Source organism: Aquarana catesbeiana, linkage group LG10 (assembly GCF_042186555.1).
Source record: "Aquarana catesbeiana isolate 2022-GZ linkage group LG10, ASM4218655v1, whole genome shotgun sequence".
In the NCBI taxonomy this organism is placed as follows: domain Eukaryota; kingdom Metazoa; phylum Chordata; class Amphibia; order Anura; family Ranidae; genus Aquarana; species Aquarana catesbeiana.
In genome coordinates, this window is record NC_133333.1 from 179,096,543 (window position 1) to 179,110,562 (window position 14,020).

At 39.7% G+C, this 14,020-nt stretch overlaps 1 protein-coding gene across 7 annotated transcripts in view; it reads left to right on the forward strand.

Annotated features, from left to right (window-relative positions):
• The window catches only part of PLCH2 (phospholipase C eta 2), a 1,074,339-nt gene that overhangs the window by 997,036 nt on the left and 63,283 nt on the right, over window positions 1–14,020 (forward strand). For all 7 annotated transcript variants that reach the window (XM_073602999.1, XM_073603003.1, XM_073603004.1 and 4 more), the window contains 2 exons: window positions 7,822–7,906; window positions 9,211–9,357. In XM_073602999.1, coding sequence (XP_073459100.1) covers window positions 7,822–7,906; window positions 9,211–9,357 — 232 coding nt within the window. The remainder of the gene's footprint in view (window positions 1–7,821; window positions 7,907–9,210; window positions 9,358–14,020) is intronic.

A 14,020-nucleotide genomic window follows, 5' to 3' on the forward strand; every position in this document is an offset into this window, starting at 1 on the left:
CCCTTTAAATTTCATAGCTGGGGGTTGTCTATAGTATGCCTGTAAAGGGGCGTATGTTTCCCATGTTTAGAACAGTCTGACAGCAAAATGACATTTCGAAGGAAAAAACCCATTTAAAACTACCCGCGGCTATTGCATTGCCGACAATACACATAGAAGTTCATTGATAAAAACGGCATGGGAATTCCCCACAGGGCAACCCCGAACCAAAATTTAAAAAAAAAAAAATGACGTGGGAGTCCCCCTAAATTCCATACAAGGCCCTTCAGGTCTGGTTCATTGTCGGCAATGCAATAGCCGCGAGTAGTTTTAAATGGGTTTTTTCCTTCGAAATGTCATTTTGCTGTCAGACTGTTCTAAACATGGGAAACATGCGCCCCTTTACAGGCATACTATAGACACCCCCCAGCTACGAAATTTAAAGGGATATTACACTTTTATTGTTTGAATTTAAGCATTATTAAAATCACTGCTCCTGAAAAAACGGCCATTTTTAAAACTTTTTTTTGCATTGATCCATGTCCCCTGGGGCAGGACCCAGGTCCCCAAACACTTTTTATGACAATAACTTGCATATAAGCCTTTAAAATTAGCACTTTTGATTATTCATGTTCGTGTCCCATAGACTTTAACGGTATTCGTGTGTTCTGGTGCAAACCGAACAGGGGGGGGTGTTCGGCTCATCCCTAATGGCCACTCACTAAAATTAGAAGAAAAGAGGTTTAACTTTAAACTGCATAGAGGGTTCTTTACTGTAAGAGCGGCAAGGATGTGGAATTCCCTTCCACAAGCGGTGGTCTCAGCGAGGGCATCGGTAGTTTAAAAAAACTATTAGGAAAGCACCTGAAAGACCACAACATACAGGGATATACAAGGTAATACTGACATATAATCACACACATAGGTTGGACTTGATGGACATTGTGTCTTTTTTCAACCCCACATACAATGTAACCCTTGGACTGAATAAATGTCATATAGAACTACTTCCAGTGAGACACAAAATATAATAGATAAACTACATATTGGGACTTTCAAGGTGCATACTCTCAATAAAAAAACAGTGTTTGTATTGCATTGAAAAATACTTGTCTTATCTTTTTATTGTTCAATACAACAATTATCAGACATAAAATACCTGTCAACTGTATAATTGATGGGTATTTTATTTTTTATTAACTTTTGTATTAAAGAATAAAAAGATAGCATTTTTTCAACTTTAAGTGTTTGTTACCTCAACACTTCATATTCCTGATATGTGGCTGCTGTACCATATACTTGCATGATAAAGTACACTGTTCTCTTTGTATTGTTTCCTTTATTTGAATTCCTTGTAGTTCCTGCTAGTTTCCTTGCTTTCCTATTAAAAACTGACCACACTAAGCATGAGAGCACATCGTGGTCAGTTCTCTAGCTATGCTGGAAACTCAGTGTACTCTCCAATGATAAGATTTGTCCTGACACTGCACAGCCATTCACTGGCAGTGTGCTGCTGCTTCTCCCTCCAGCTCTTATGCAGCTGGGAACAGAGGGAATGTGTTCACGTCTAAAACAAAAAAGGAAAAGGGTATTTATATATTTTTTTTATATCTATACTAATGTAGCTGTACATCCATAGGGGCTGCTGGTAGTTGTGGTCCACCTCTCACCCTGCACAGACAGGCACACAAATCTTCAGACATTCAGTAGTCAAGAAGCAGTCCTTGTACTTTGTTTTTAAGGTTTATTTAGGGGATTGTAACTTGGATGGGAATAGGGTAGATATGGGATGCCCATTTGATTGTAAAAGCAATAGGGACTGAGAACTATATACACCTCCAGTATATACAACTTCCTCTCTTCTACCTCCAGTACAAACTTGCTTGTAGAACTACAACTCCAAGGAGCAGTTGGCACTGAATTGCAGGCTTGACACTGGCTCAGCCAGGCCCATAGAAAATGCCCTTTGCAGGCAGGGACCAAAGGCCCCTATGGTGTAACAAAATTGGTAGTCCTAGTGCTGGCTGTCCCTTGTGGCTACTGATCCCAGTACCTCCTCTTCAGGCCCTGCCAGCCCTTCTGGCTGCAGCTGCTTCTTTCCACTGGCCATGCCACCACAGTCCTCCTTACTGCACCCATCCTAGATTGCTTGCACCCAGTCTTCTCAGGCGTGCCTCCCAGTCCTCCTGACTGTGTGTCACTCACCAGCCTTTTTGGCTGCACCTTGTTGTTCCTCCTGGAGACTTGCCCGGCAGTGCTCTCCTGCTGTCCTTTTTTTGCTCCCATGCCTCCTGTCCAGGACACCTCCATTGGTTGTAGAAAGGTCCCGTCCATACCTGAGCCCAGGCCCAAGGTCACTCCCCCCCCCCCCCCCCGAGAGCTCCCTCAAAGGCCATCAACAGCCTAACACTCCATCTTCCACCCAGATAACTCCTACCCAGCTGGGCTTACCCTGAGTATTTGAGGAGGCCTGCCCCCTGCCAATCCAAGTTGGGGATTGGCCAGGGCCCTCAGAATACTCCAGGCAGCTCCACCTCACCTCTTCTGCTATATTTCCAGAAGGTTCTAGCACGTTCTGGAAATAAGTGGGAGGTCTTAGTGATGCTGCCAGCCTAGTCTGAAAATTTGCCTACACTACAAATAAGACTCTTTACACTTCTAGCACACTAGAGGGTGCTACACTAAAATGTTTTACCTGAACTGGCAAAACTGAATGGGTTGTTTTACAATGTGATAATTTACAATCACTTTAAGACAGGGGTCTTCAAACTACGGCCCTCCAGTTGTTCAGGAACTACAATTCCAATCATGCCTAGTCATGTCTGTGAATGTCAGTGTTTTACAATGCCTCATGGGATGTGTAGTTCCACAACAGCTGGAGGGCCGTAGTTTGAAGATCCCTGCTTTAAGACAAACACTGTGTTATTATTGAGGGTACGAACCTTGGAAGTCCCAATGTGTAGTTTATTATTTTTAAAGGGAAACTATGCTCATTATTATGCACAAATGTACCCTCTATCTCTTCATAAGAGAAACTGCTTTTAGATGATATTTACCCCTTAAAGTGGAGTTCCAGTCCCCCAAGTCAAATTTTTTTTTAAACGCCGCTGTCATATGTTCAACTTTATCTGGCACATTTAGCTAGTGCCTATAGTGTATTCCGGGTAAATTTCAGTTTCAAATAAAGAAAGACTACCTTGATCTGGGAAGCTGGCAGGGTCCATGTCCACTGTGGGCATCTGAAGCCCTCGGGTATCTATTTACGGGACTAGGTGCAGCTGGCTACCCAGCATGCACTTCCCGATCAGTAATGTCACCGTGCTGCGCTCCTGCCTCCTGACACGTTGCCGTAGCACTGGTCTGGAAATAACGTGAGATTTCGTCACAAGGACTCTTGTGATACATGACGCCGCCATCCCAGGAGCCCTTCTGAATCGCCTGGTGATGTAATCGCCTAGGCCAGTGGTCATCAACCCTGTCCTCAGGGCCCACTAACAGGCCAGGTTTTATGCATTACCTTGGGGAGATGCAGACTGGAATACTGCAATCACTAAGCAGCAAATGATATCACCTGTTATGTATTTCAGTTATCTTGCAAACCTGGCCTGTTGGTGGGTCCTGAGATCAGGGTTGATGACCACTGGCCTAGGCGATTACTGCCAGAAATGCAGGAGAAAGAAGGTATTTCCATTTAAAAAAAAAAGAATTTGCATTGTGAAAAGGATGCTCAGAGGGGATACCATAGAGAGCAAGTACATAAAATAGGTGGAACTCCGCTTTAATAACTCTATTATATTTTCCTTTATGCCTCAAATACCTGATTTAGGATTTGTCCCACTGTAGAGGCCTCTAATGTGCTGCAGGCGCTTTGGCAAAAAAATCAGATCTCCTATTGAGCACCTCACGGAGCAATCTTCTTACTATCATATTATTTCCAATGTTTTCTATGCCTGTATACATAAGTCTATGTTATTGATTTTCTTGTACTGTTACTGGAAAAACAACATATTAAAAAATTTATACGCAAAAGCCTAGCCTTTAAAGGGGCATGAAACGCAAAAACAACATTTTTTTATATATTGTAGCTTACTAATTTTTAGATGTGGTGGCTGCATTTGTTTTCTTTTTTTTTCAATATATCTTCACCTGGTGATTTAGCCAGTAAGTCTGTTATTCTTCAACTTCCTTTAACAGACCAAGCTATCCAGAAAAAGTGTCAGTTAAGAGGGTTAGGACAAATCATTTAACACTGACAGGGATGCTTAGAGTGGTCGGCTTTTGTTAGTTTATGTAAAACATGTTGCTGTAACTGCTTAAAAAAATGATGGCTGGAGTTCAGCTTTCATTAATTAGCCAAATCCATTTAATCTGCTATTTCATCTAAAGCCTATACACACCAATAGCTTTTTTTTTTTTTTTCGTTCAACCCAGCAGGGCTGAACGAAAAAAAACTCACCGCTCAGGAGGAGTTGCTGTACTAACCATGCAATGTTAGTACACCCATCACCCTTGCTGTGCTATTGGGTTTTGACAGGGGTACTGCACCCTCGCCAGAGCACTCCGATGCTTTTTCAGTTATGCCCCTTTTTCAGTTATGCCACCCTGGCTGCAGAGCACATGGGCCGAATGTTGGCTGGTTTGTATAGAACACCGGCCGATGCCGCCCAACGTTCTGGGCTTTACACTACCCTCTTCCCATATTACCAATGCTGCTCTCCAACAGTTGCCACAGTGCTCCTGCAGTTGAGTGGAACCACCCTAAGACAGGAAATGTGTTACTGGCTGGATCACCAAGAAAAAATTAAGTAAAAAAGCCTAAAAATAGAGAACAAATGCAGCTGCCAGATTTAAGAAATGGTAATCTGAAATATATTATTTTGTTTTGGGGTTTAATACCACATTATAATTGAATTCATAACCCCTAAAACCCTACATTAACCTTTGCACCTAGAATACTGTGCTTACTACCTTGTTTCCCAGAGAATAAGACTTTATCAATTATTTTAATTTTGGCTACAAAAAACACAATAGGGCTTATTTTCAGGAGATGTCTTATTTATTTACGGTATGTGCAAAAATCTACATTTATTCAAATACAGTCATGTCATCATCTTCTGAAAAAATATATATCCTGATTCTTTAAAGCATGATAGACAGTACGGTGCTTGTGCTATGTCATTTACCCATCTCTATGTTCTAAAAAACCTGGAATAAAACAATAAAATGTTTTTTTTTTTTAAAGTTCAAGTTTTCACCCAGCCAGCTCAGGAGTCAGCATTATAAAGTTCTGTAATGCCAAAACATTGGTTAAAGTCCTTGTAAAATTATCTAAACCATTCTGTAAAAAGATTACGGTATATATAATGTGCAGTGTGTCTCCTTGTGTAATTTTATTGTGGAAAATACCTTAGTTACAGCACTGCTGGGCGCTCGTGTGACCCGCCGGAGATCGTTTCGCCTTGTAAGCTTCCTCAGGGGCTCAAACAAGGGGTGCAATAAGAAAAAGTTGCTACAAAACAAAGAAAAAAAAACATACATATTATAATAATCCATCCTTTATAAATATTCCATCAATCATATTCATATTTGACCATCATAACCATATCTATATATAGGAAAATACCTATTGGAGGAGCAAAGTGCACTTATGTCTCAATCACTGTGGTCAAACATGAGGTGAAATGTCTTGAATACTCAACCAGATGTAGCGACCAAAGGTGCCCCTCCCCTCCCCAGGGGAACCAAAAGACACAACACCAGACCGGGGAAATGGCGTTCTGAGCTTTTAAATTGGATACAACATGGAGAGGCCACTGACAAAAAAAAAAAGAAAAAAATATTATATATAACATATTGATGTTACCTATACTCTTTATGGGGACTCCCCCATATACATACCTGGCCCAAAATTCATTACATATGTATTGTGCCACTGCTGGGATAAATGACTTAGAAATGTCGGAAATTGAGACACTTCTAAGGCATTTATCCCAGCAGTGGCACTATACATATATATTGAGTATTGGGCCAGGTAGGTATATGGGGGAGTCCCCATAAAGAGTATAGATATCATCAATATGTCAGTATAGGAGATAACACAATTTCTTTCTTTTTTATCACTTATACTGACATATTGATGTTATCTATACTCTTTATGGGGACTCCCCCATATACCTACCTGGCCCAATACTCAATATATATGTATAGTGCCACTGCTGGGATAAATGCCTCAGAAGTGTCTCAAAAGTGGCACTATACATATGTATTAAATATTGGGCCAGGTATGTATATGGGAGAGTCCCTATAAAGAGTATAGATAACATCAATATGTTCTATATAACAGTTTTGTCTTTTTTTTTTTTTTGTAAGTGGCCTCTTAATGTTGTATCCAATTTGAAAGCTTAGAAAACCCATTTCCTATGTCTGGGATGGTGTCTCTTTGTTTCCTGGTGGTGGGGGGCACCTTTGGTCGCTGCATCTGGTTGGTATTCCAGACGTTTCACCCCATGTTTGACCGCAGTGATTGAGACATAAGTGCCATTTGCTCCTCCAATAGGTATTTTCTTATATATAGATATGGCCATGATATTAAAAAATGAATATGATTGATGGAATATTTATAAAGGATGTATTATATTATGTATGTTTTTTTTTCTTTGTTTTGTAGCAACTTTTACTTATTGCACCCCTTGTTTGAGCCCCTGAGGAAGCTGACAAGGTGAAACGTGTTGGAATGTGATACTTCTCCCTAATGTGTTATGACATTGTCAGTTGTTAATGTGTGGTATTATAACTATAATATGTTGTGTATATACATGGAGAGATATAATCTTCAGGGGTGCAAATGATGAGAATTATGTATTAGTATAGATTTCTCTGCTTTTAAAAGGGATGTCTATCCCTAACATTACACAGTTTTTTTACATTTTGTAATCAAAAATCCTTTTTCATATAAACTTGTGAACTTGTAGTTACTCTGAGAAGGAGGGTTCAACACCTTTAAAGTCCCAATCCATTTTCTTTCTCCTTTTTTTGAACAGAATATAAAATGTGACATCCATGGCAGATATAAGTACCACATTTATGGACACATAACACGCACTTTTCCCCCTACAAATAGGGGGCAAATCATGGGTGCGTGTTATACCCCGATATGTTATCTCGGAGGGGAAGGGGGGGGACGAGCGCCACCGGAATTCATCTGAGCCATCATCCTGTTTACTCGGCTCTCACTCAGCAGTCACACATAGCCTCACCACCGGCATTGGACCAGTGTTCTGTCTATCATAGGAGCTGGTTCAGTGCCGGTGGCGGATGGGGACTGTAGGTGACTGCGAGAGCTGAGTAAACAAGAGATGGCGACTCTGTGATTTCCGGCACTGATCAGGCTGCATTGATGGGAGATGGTGAGGCTGCAGATGGGCATTGATCAAGCTGCATTGAGGCTGCAGATGGACATTGATCAGGCTGCAGATGGGCATTGATCAGGCTGCATTGAGCCTGCAGATGGGCATTGATCAGGCTGCATTGAGGCTGCAGGTGGGCATTGATCAGGTTGAATTCAGGCTGCAGATGGGCATTGATCAGGCTGCATTGAGGCTGCAGATGGGCATTGATCAGGCTGCATTGAGTCTGCAGATGGGCATTGATCAGGCTGCATTGAGTCTGCAGATGGGCATTGATCAGGCTGCATTGAGGCTGCAGATGGGCATTGATGGGAGATTTTTTTCCTGAAACTTCCCTCTTAAAATGAAGGTGCGTGTTATACGCTGATAAATATGGTAATTACTTTAATACAAAACAATTTCCCTGGTCTAAAGGCTACGTGTGTTTTTATTTCAGATCATCGATCCATTTGTAGAAGTTGAGATCATTGGTTTATCTGTGGACTGCTTTAAAGAACAAACTCGAGTTGTGGATGACAATGGTAAGCAGCAGCCCAGCCAGGAGAATTCATTTTACGTGGCTTTGGATGGGGGGGTATATTAGTCAATCCTGAATGTGGAATTAGGCTAACACTTTACACTTTTTAGTTATTATGCTTTGTCATATTTAAATTATATCTAAAGCCAAAACTTTTTCTCCATTTTAAATAAGGCAGTGCTTGGTTAGAGCCCTGTCAGATTTATTGGCCATCTGTTTCTTATTGGGGAGACTTTCCTTAATTTTCTGTCCTGTGGACACAACAGAAGAGGAGAGGAAATCTCTCCAAAGGGAATTGACCTCTTAGGCAGTTGTCACCAACCAAACGTGCCCACCAAAAGATTTCCTCTCTCTTCCTGTTCTGGTAATAAATCAAAATGTTAGCTTTTCTCGTTAAGTCCCGATGAACATGATACCAAGGACAAATAGACAATTGGATCATCCTAATGGGTACACATACAGCAGTAAAAACCTGACCGAGGTTATATCCCCTCACCACTCTTTCGCAAAAAAAAAAAAAAAGTTCTGACCTTAATAATTTTACTGCCACCAACATATGTTACAGCTTTACATCAGTGGCAGCAAGGGGTTTTACACACAGCAACTTCAGGTACCAGGCTGTGTGTAAATCTGACAAATGACTGTTCTACAATACCCCCCCCCCCCCCATATGCTGGTTCCACCCTCCCCACCATGTTTCCCAGGCTTCCCATCGGTGGACCTGGGACCAGCTTGACCGACGCTGCCGTGTAGAGGGGAGGGAAATCAGTGGACATCTGTTTGCTAATCTCCCCTTCCTGATAATGACCCAGAAGTGAGATGTAAAATATCACTTCCAGTTCAGGTGTCACAGAAGATAATCAGGTGTCACAGAACACAGAGGTATTTTAGATCCCTGATGCTTCATTAAAGAGAAACTGTCACCAAAAATGCATCACATATGGCATTTTTTGTGATGTTATTTGAAAAAAAAAGGTTAAGTGGAAAAAAAAAAAAAAAATAATTGTAATAAATTTAAAGTTACACCTAAACACTTAAATCCTACCAGAAAAAGTTTGGAGCCCACGCACAAGTACGAACTTAAATGCACGCATCAAGGGGGCGCATGCATGAAAACGTTTATTCCGTGACACATGTTGCATATCGCCATGCACACCGGAGTGAGAGAAATGATTCTAACCCCATTATTTATGGTTGGCTCATGTAACCTGACAGTTTTGGAACCATTGTTTTATAAAGATAAGATAAGATTCCTAAGATGATGAAAACATTTTAAACCTAATATGTGAACGTGTCATTAACTTGTAGGTTTTAACCCGATGTGGGAGGAAACATTAGTGTTTACTATACACATGCCAGAGGTCTCTCTAATACGATTCTTGGTGTGGGATCACGATCCGATTGGACGGGACTTTATAGGGCAGAGAACGCTTTCATTCACCAGCATGATGCCAGGTGAGTTTTTCTGCAGTAATTCATATTGAATAGGGTTTTTGTTTTTTAAAGAAAAAAAAAGTCATCACTTGCTCATGGTTGGTAAAAATTTAAAGATTCTGTCCACTTCTGGGTTAATGCAGAGCTAAAATGTCCAGGCCAGTCCGGTGTCCGCTGACCAGGCATGAAATTTATGCAAGATCCTGGTCTTCTTCCCAAGTGACTTCAGACATCAGTTCTCTGTTCACTGGAAAATTCAGGATAGAGACAGGTGCTGTACCGCTGACAGATGAACTGTCACACTGAGACTGACAGGGCAGGAGAGGAGCACATGTGACAAATGGGGACCAAGACACCTGTCCCCCTGCTGTCGATCCTCCAGGTCAGTAATCAGTATTCACTGCTTGCAGACCTGTATCTCTTCTGTCCTATTCATTTCTGATGCCTCATGTAGGTGCTTCATTCTATGCAGTACATTACCTATAGGCACTCAAAGCCAAAATGCAGACCTCTCTGTACAGAGAACAATCCTATGAAAACTCACCTTTCCTTCCTATCGCCTATCACTCAGATGCATACCCATACACGTTTTATTAATATACTGTGAATCCTGTTTCAATTGTTTTTATTAGTATTTGGAAAGAGCAAAAAGTGAATACTTTACTGAGCAGCAAGCAATCCTTGCATGCTCTGAACATACAACAAGAAATGGTACATAAGTGGTGGGGAGAGAAGACGGGTTTGATCTTTCATAAGGCCATGGATAGACACATGGACACCAACAGAAGTAAACATAGAAAATAAGCATGCTATGAATAGAGTATGAAACAACAAGAACATTTTTTAACACTGGGAGGTAACCATCCAGACAATATACTGCGAATCCTAATTGGTTGCCTTATTTACCGTTTTTTTCATCCTTTGTTGTATGGCTCTATTGCAGTTTTCATGGCATGTTTCCTAATTCTAACACATAAAGGTGATGTTCACCTTTCTTTTTCTTCTAAATTTCAGACAACTTATGTACCTATATAGCATTAATGTACTTCTTTTGAAAAAATAAAAAAGCTTTCCATTTATTCTACACATGCATACCTCACTCTCTTCATAGCTGTTTAAAAACACTGCTCGATTACTTCTGCCATACTTCCTGGTCAGACTTTAGGTCATGACACAGGAAGGAGTTTACCAGCTTTGGGTAGATGATGCAGGGTGTGTGCGAATGAGATCAGCTGGTCAACTCTGTCCTGTGTCATGCCCTAAAGTCTGTCCAGGAAGTAAGGCAGAAGTAATCGAGCAGTGTTTTTTTTTTTTTTTTTTTTACCCCTACCTTGTCAAAAGAAGTTTATTGAGTATACAATGTTATAAAGATACATAAAGTAAGTTTACAAGGATCTATAAAGTAAGCTCATTGTTTTACAGTAGGGTTTATATAGGTAAATATCATGAAATTTCAAATATTAAACATTGGGTTCACGTAAACCTAAATTAAAGATATATATCATTTCCTTAGTTACTTTTGTAGGTATTTAAATGATTTATACCTACTATACATATTGTTTACAAGTAGAGTGTATATAGGTCAAATAAATTCTGATAATGAGCTTTAATCGTAAGGTGGAGAAAAGGAAAGAGAAAGAAGAAAAAGGGTTGAAAGGTAGAGGTATGGTCCACAAGGTTGTCCCGCTCGTCAGTTTATTATTCTTTTTAGTTCTCTTTGAAGCCTTAGAATGGGTGTCTCTGTAAGCCATTTAATCTGTTACCATGGCAACATTACAGAGTCATTGAAGTTTGACAGGAACTGTTGTTTTATCCAAGGATGCCAAAGTTTTTCAAATTTTGGAATTTGATTTTGATCAATGGCTACCATCTTAGCATGGGACATTGTATTATTCATTCTGTGAATTGTTTCTGCTAGTACCAATGTAGGAGATTTCCATGCCTTGGCCACTGTTTGTTTTGCAGCCGTTATTAGTTGGATCATAAGTTTGAATTGAGAGAGTGTTAACCATTCCGGTTTTAGATTAAGTAAAGTTAAATATGGATCTGGTTGTATTATTTTTTTAAATATTTTAGATGCAATCACGAAGTCTTCCTTCCAGAAGGTTTGGATTACTGGGCACGTCCACCATATGTGTAAATATGTGCCTATTTCTGGGCATCCTCGAAAACAAAGAGCTGAGGTATTAGGTGAATATTTTGCCACTCTAGCGGGTACAAGGTACCAGCGAGTTAGGACTTTATAATTTGTCTCCAGTGCTAAGATGTTGGGTGAAGATGACTTAGATGTGAGCCATATGTTAGACCAGTCCGTGTCTTCTAAAGTTCGTCCCAGGTCCTCCTCCCACCTCTGAACGTAAGAGGGTCTATTAAGATTTGCTACTCCATATAATTGATTATAAAGTGATGAAATTGTACCTTTAGCAAATGGATCTTTTGTACAGATTGATTCAAAAATGGATAATTGGGATAATGGTGTATCCCCCTTTAGGAATGGTGTATAGAAATTTTTGATTTTGAGATATCTAAATATCTCAGAGTTTGGTAGATCATATTTTTCTCTAAGTGATGGGAATGAAAGGAATGATTTAGATGCTATGAAGTCATTTAGTGTCTGAATGCCTGATGTTGTCCAAGCTTTAAAAGAATTTGGGTAGATCCATGCCGGATAAAAGGCCGGATTTCTGATAAAAGAAAGGAGAGGATTGTGTGGAGATTGTAACTGATATTTGGTTTTTAGTTTATCCCAGAGAGATGAGAAGTGTTTAGTTATGGGATTATGAATTTTAAAGCGGTCTTTAGGATCAAGCCATAATAAATTTGATATTAATAGAGGGTCATTTTCTGAAGCCTCTATAAATACCCATAATGGGATTTCCTGTTTTGCATGGTATTTGGACAGACTGGCCAAATGTGCTGCTCTGTAGTAGTTAGTAAAATTAGGGTATCCCAGGCCTCCTTTATTTTTGGGAAGATGTAGTGTGTGTATAGGTATACGTGGTTTAGAAGAGCCCCATATAAACGAAATTGCTCTTTTTTGTACTATTCTCAAAAAATAGGAAGGAATTGGAATAGGGAGGACTCTGAATAGATAAAGCAATTTGGGTAGAATAGTCATTTTGATTGCATTAATCTTCCCTATCCAGGATAAAGGAAGTTGCGACCATTGTTTTATTAGATTTGTGATCTGTCTTAATACAGGAGGATAATTGGTTGAGAATAAGTCAGAATGAGATGCTGTTAAATGAATTCCAAGATATGGGATTGATTTTTCTGCCCATGTGAATGGGAGTGCAGCCCTAGCCGGGATCAATTCCATGTTTGTGAGTGAAATATTAAGCACTAGGCATTTCTTAGGATTAATCATAAGGCCGGATAGGGCTGCAAACCCATCAAGAGCTGGTATTAAGTTAGGACCAGAGACCTGTGGTGATGATAGAAAAAGTAATATATCGTCTGCAAATATACATAATTTGTGTGTAATACCTCCTACTTCAATGCCAGTTATAGTTTGGTTTGTTCTGATGTATTGGGCCATGGGTTCGAGTATAAGGGCAAATAATAAGGGAGATAATGGGCAACCCTGTCGGGTACCTCTTTCGATATTAAAGGCTTCAGATTTGTATCCAGCATATTTTATATAGGCTTTGGGTTTATTATATAATGCTTTGATCCATGTTAAAAAGTGGGGTCCAAAACCCCATTTTTGTAATGAATATTGCATATATTGCCAGGATACTGTGTCAAATGCCCTCTTAATATCGAGAGATAGAAAACATAAAGGGATTTTCCGTTTTTTAGCAGTATGTGCCAATAACACTGCCCTGCGTATATTATCCCCTGCCTGTCTATTTGGCATGAAGCCTACTTGATCTCTATGTATTAATTTTCCTATAATGCTATTGAGGCGTTTTGCTATTATTTTTGCTAATAATTTAATATCGAGGTTTAACAGAGAGATAGGCCGATAATTCACACAGGAAGTATCATCAGAAAGGGGTTTTGGGATCATACAAACAATTGCCATTAGTGTTTCTTGCCGAAAAGAATGTCCATCTAGAAGTTTGTTGAACGTTTCAGTGAGAATGGGAGAGAGTATTTCTGAGAATGTTTTATAGTATAAAGCCGAGTAGCCGTCTGGGCCTGGTCTTTTGTTAAGTTTTAGGTCTTTTATGGCGTTAGCAACTTCATCTATAGTTATAGGCTCATCCAAACTGCTTTTTTGATTCTGAGATAACTCAGGTAAGGTTATTTTTGAGAAGAAGGATTCAGCCTCTGTAGGATTAAATTCATTGTTTGTCTTGTATAAAGTTGCGAGATGTGAGTGAAATTTATGGACTATTTTAACTGGATTACAAGTGTAAACATTTTTTGATAATTTCAAACGTATTGGTTTGAAAGATTTGTTAGTTGAATTTAATGCCCAAGCCAAATATGTACCTGGTTTGTTTGTATTCATGTAGAAATTGTGTTTGGAGCATTTGAGGGATTTATCAACTGACTCAGTGAGAAATAGATCGTATTCCAATCTAGATTTTTCCAGATGAGATTTTGTACTCTGAGATGGATTATCTTGAAATGATATGTAGGCTGCATTAAAATTGAGTTCTAGTTTTTTTGCTAGATTTTTGCGTTCCCGTTTAAATAGTGCCATTTGTCTTTGTATTGTACCACGCAAGACAGG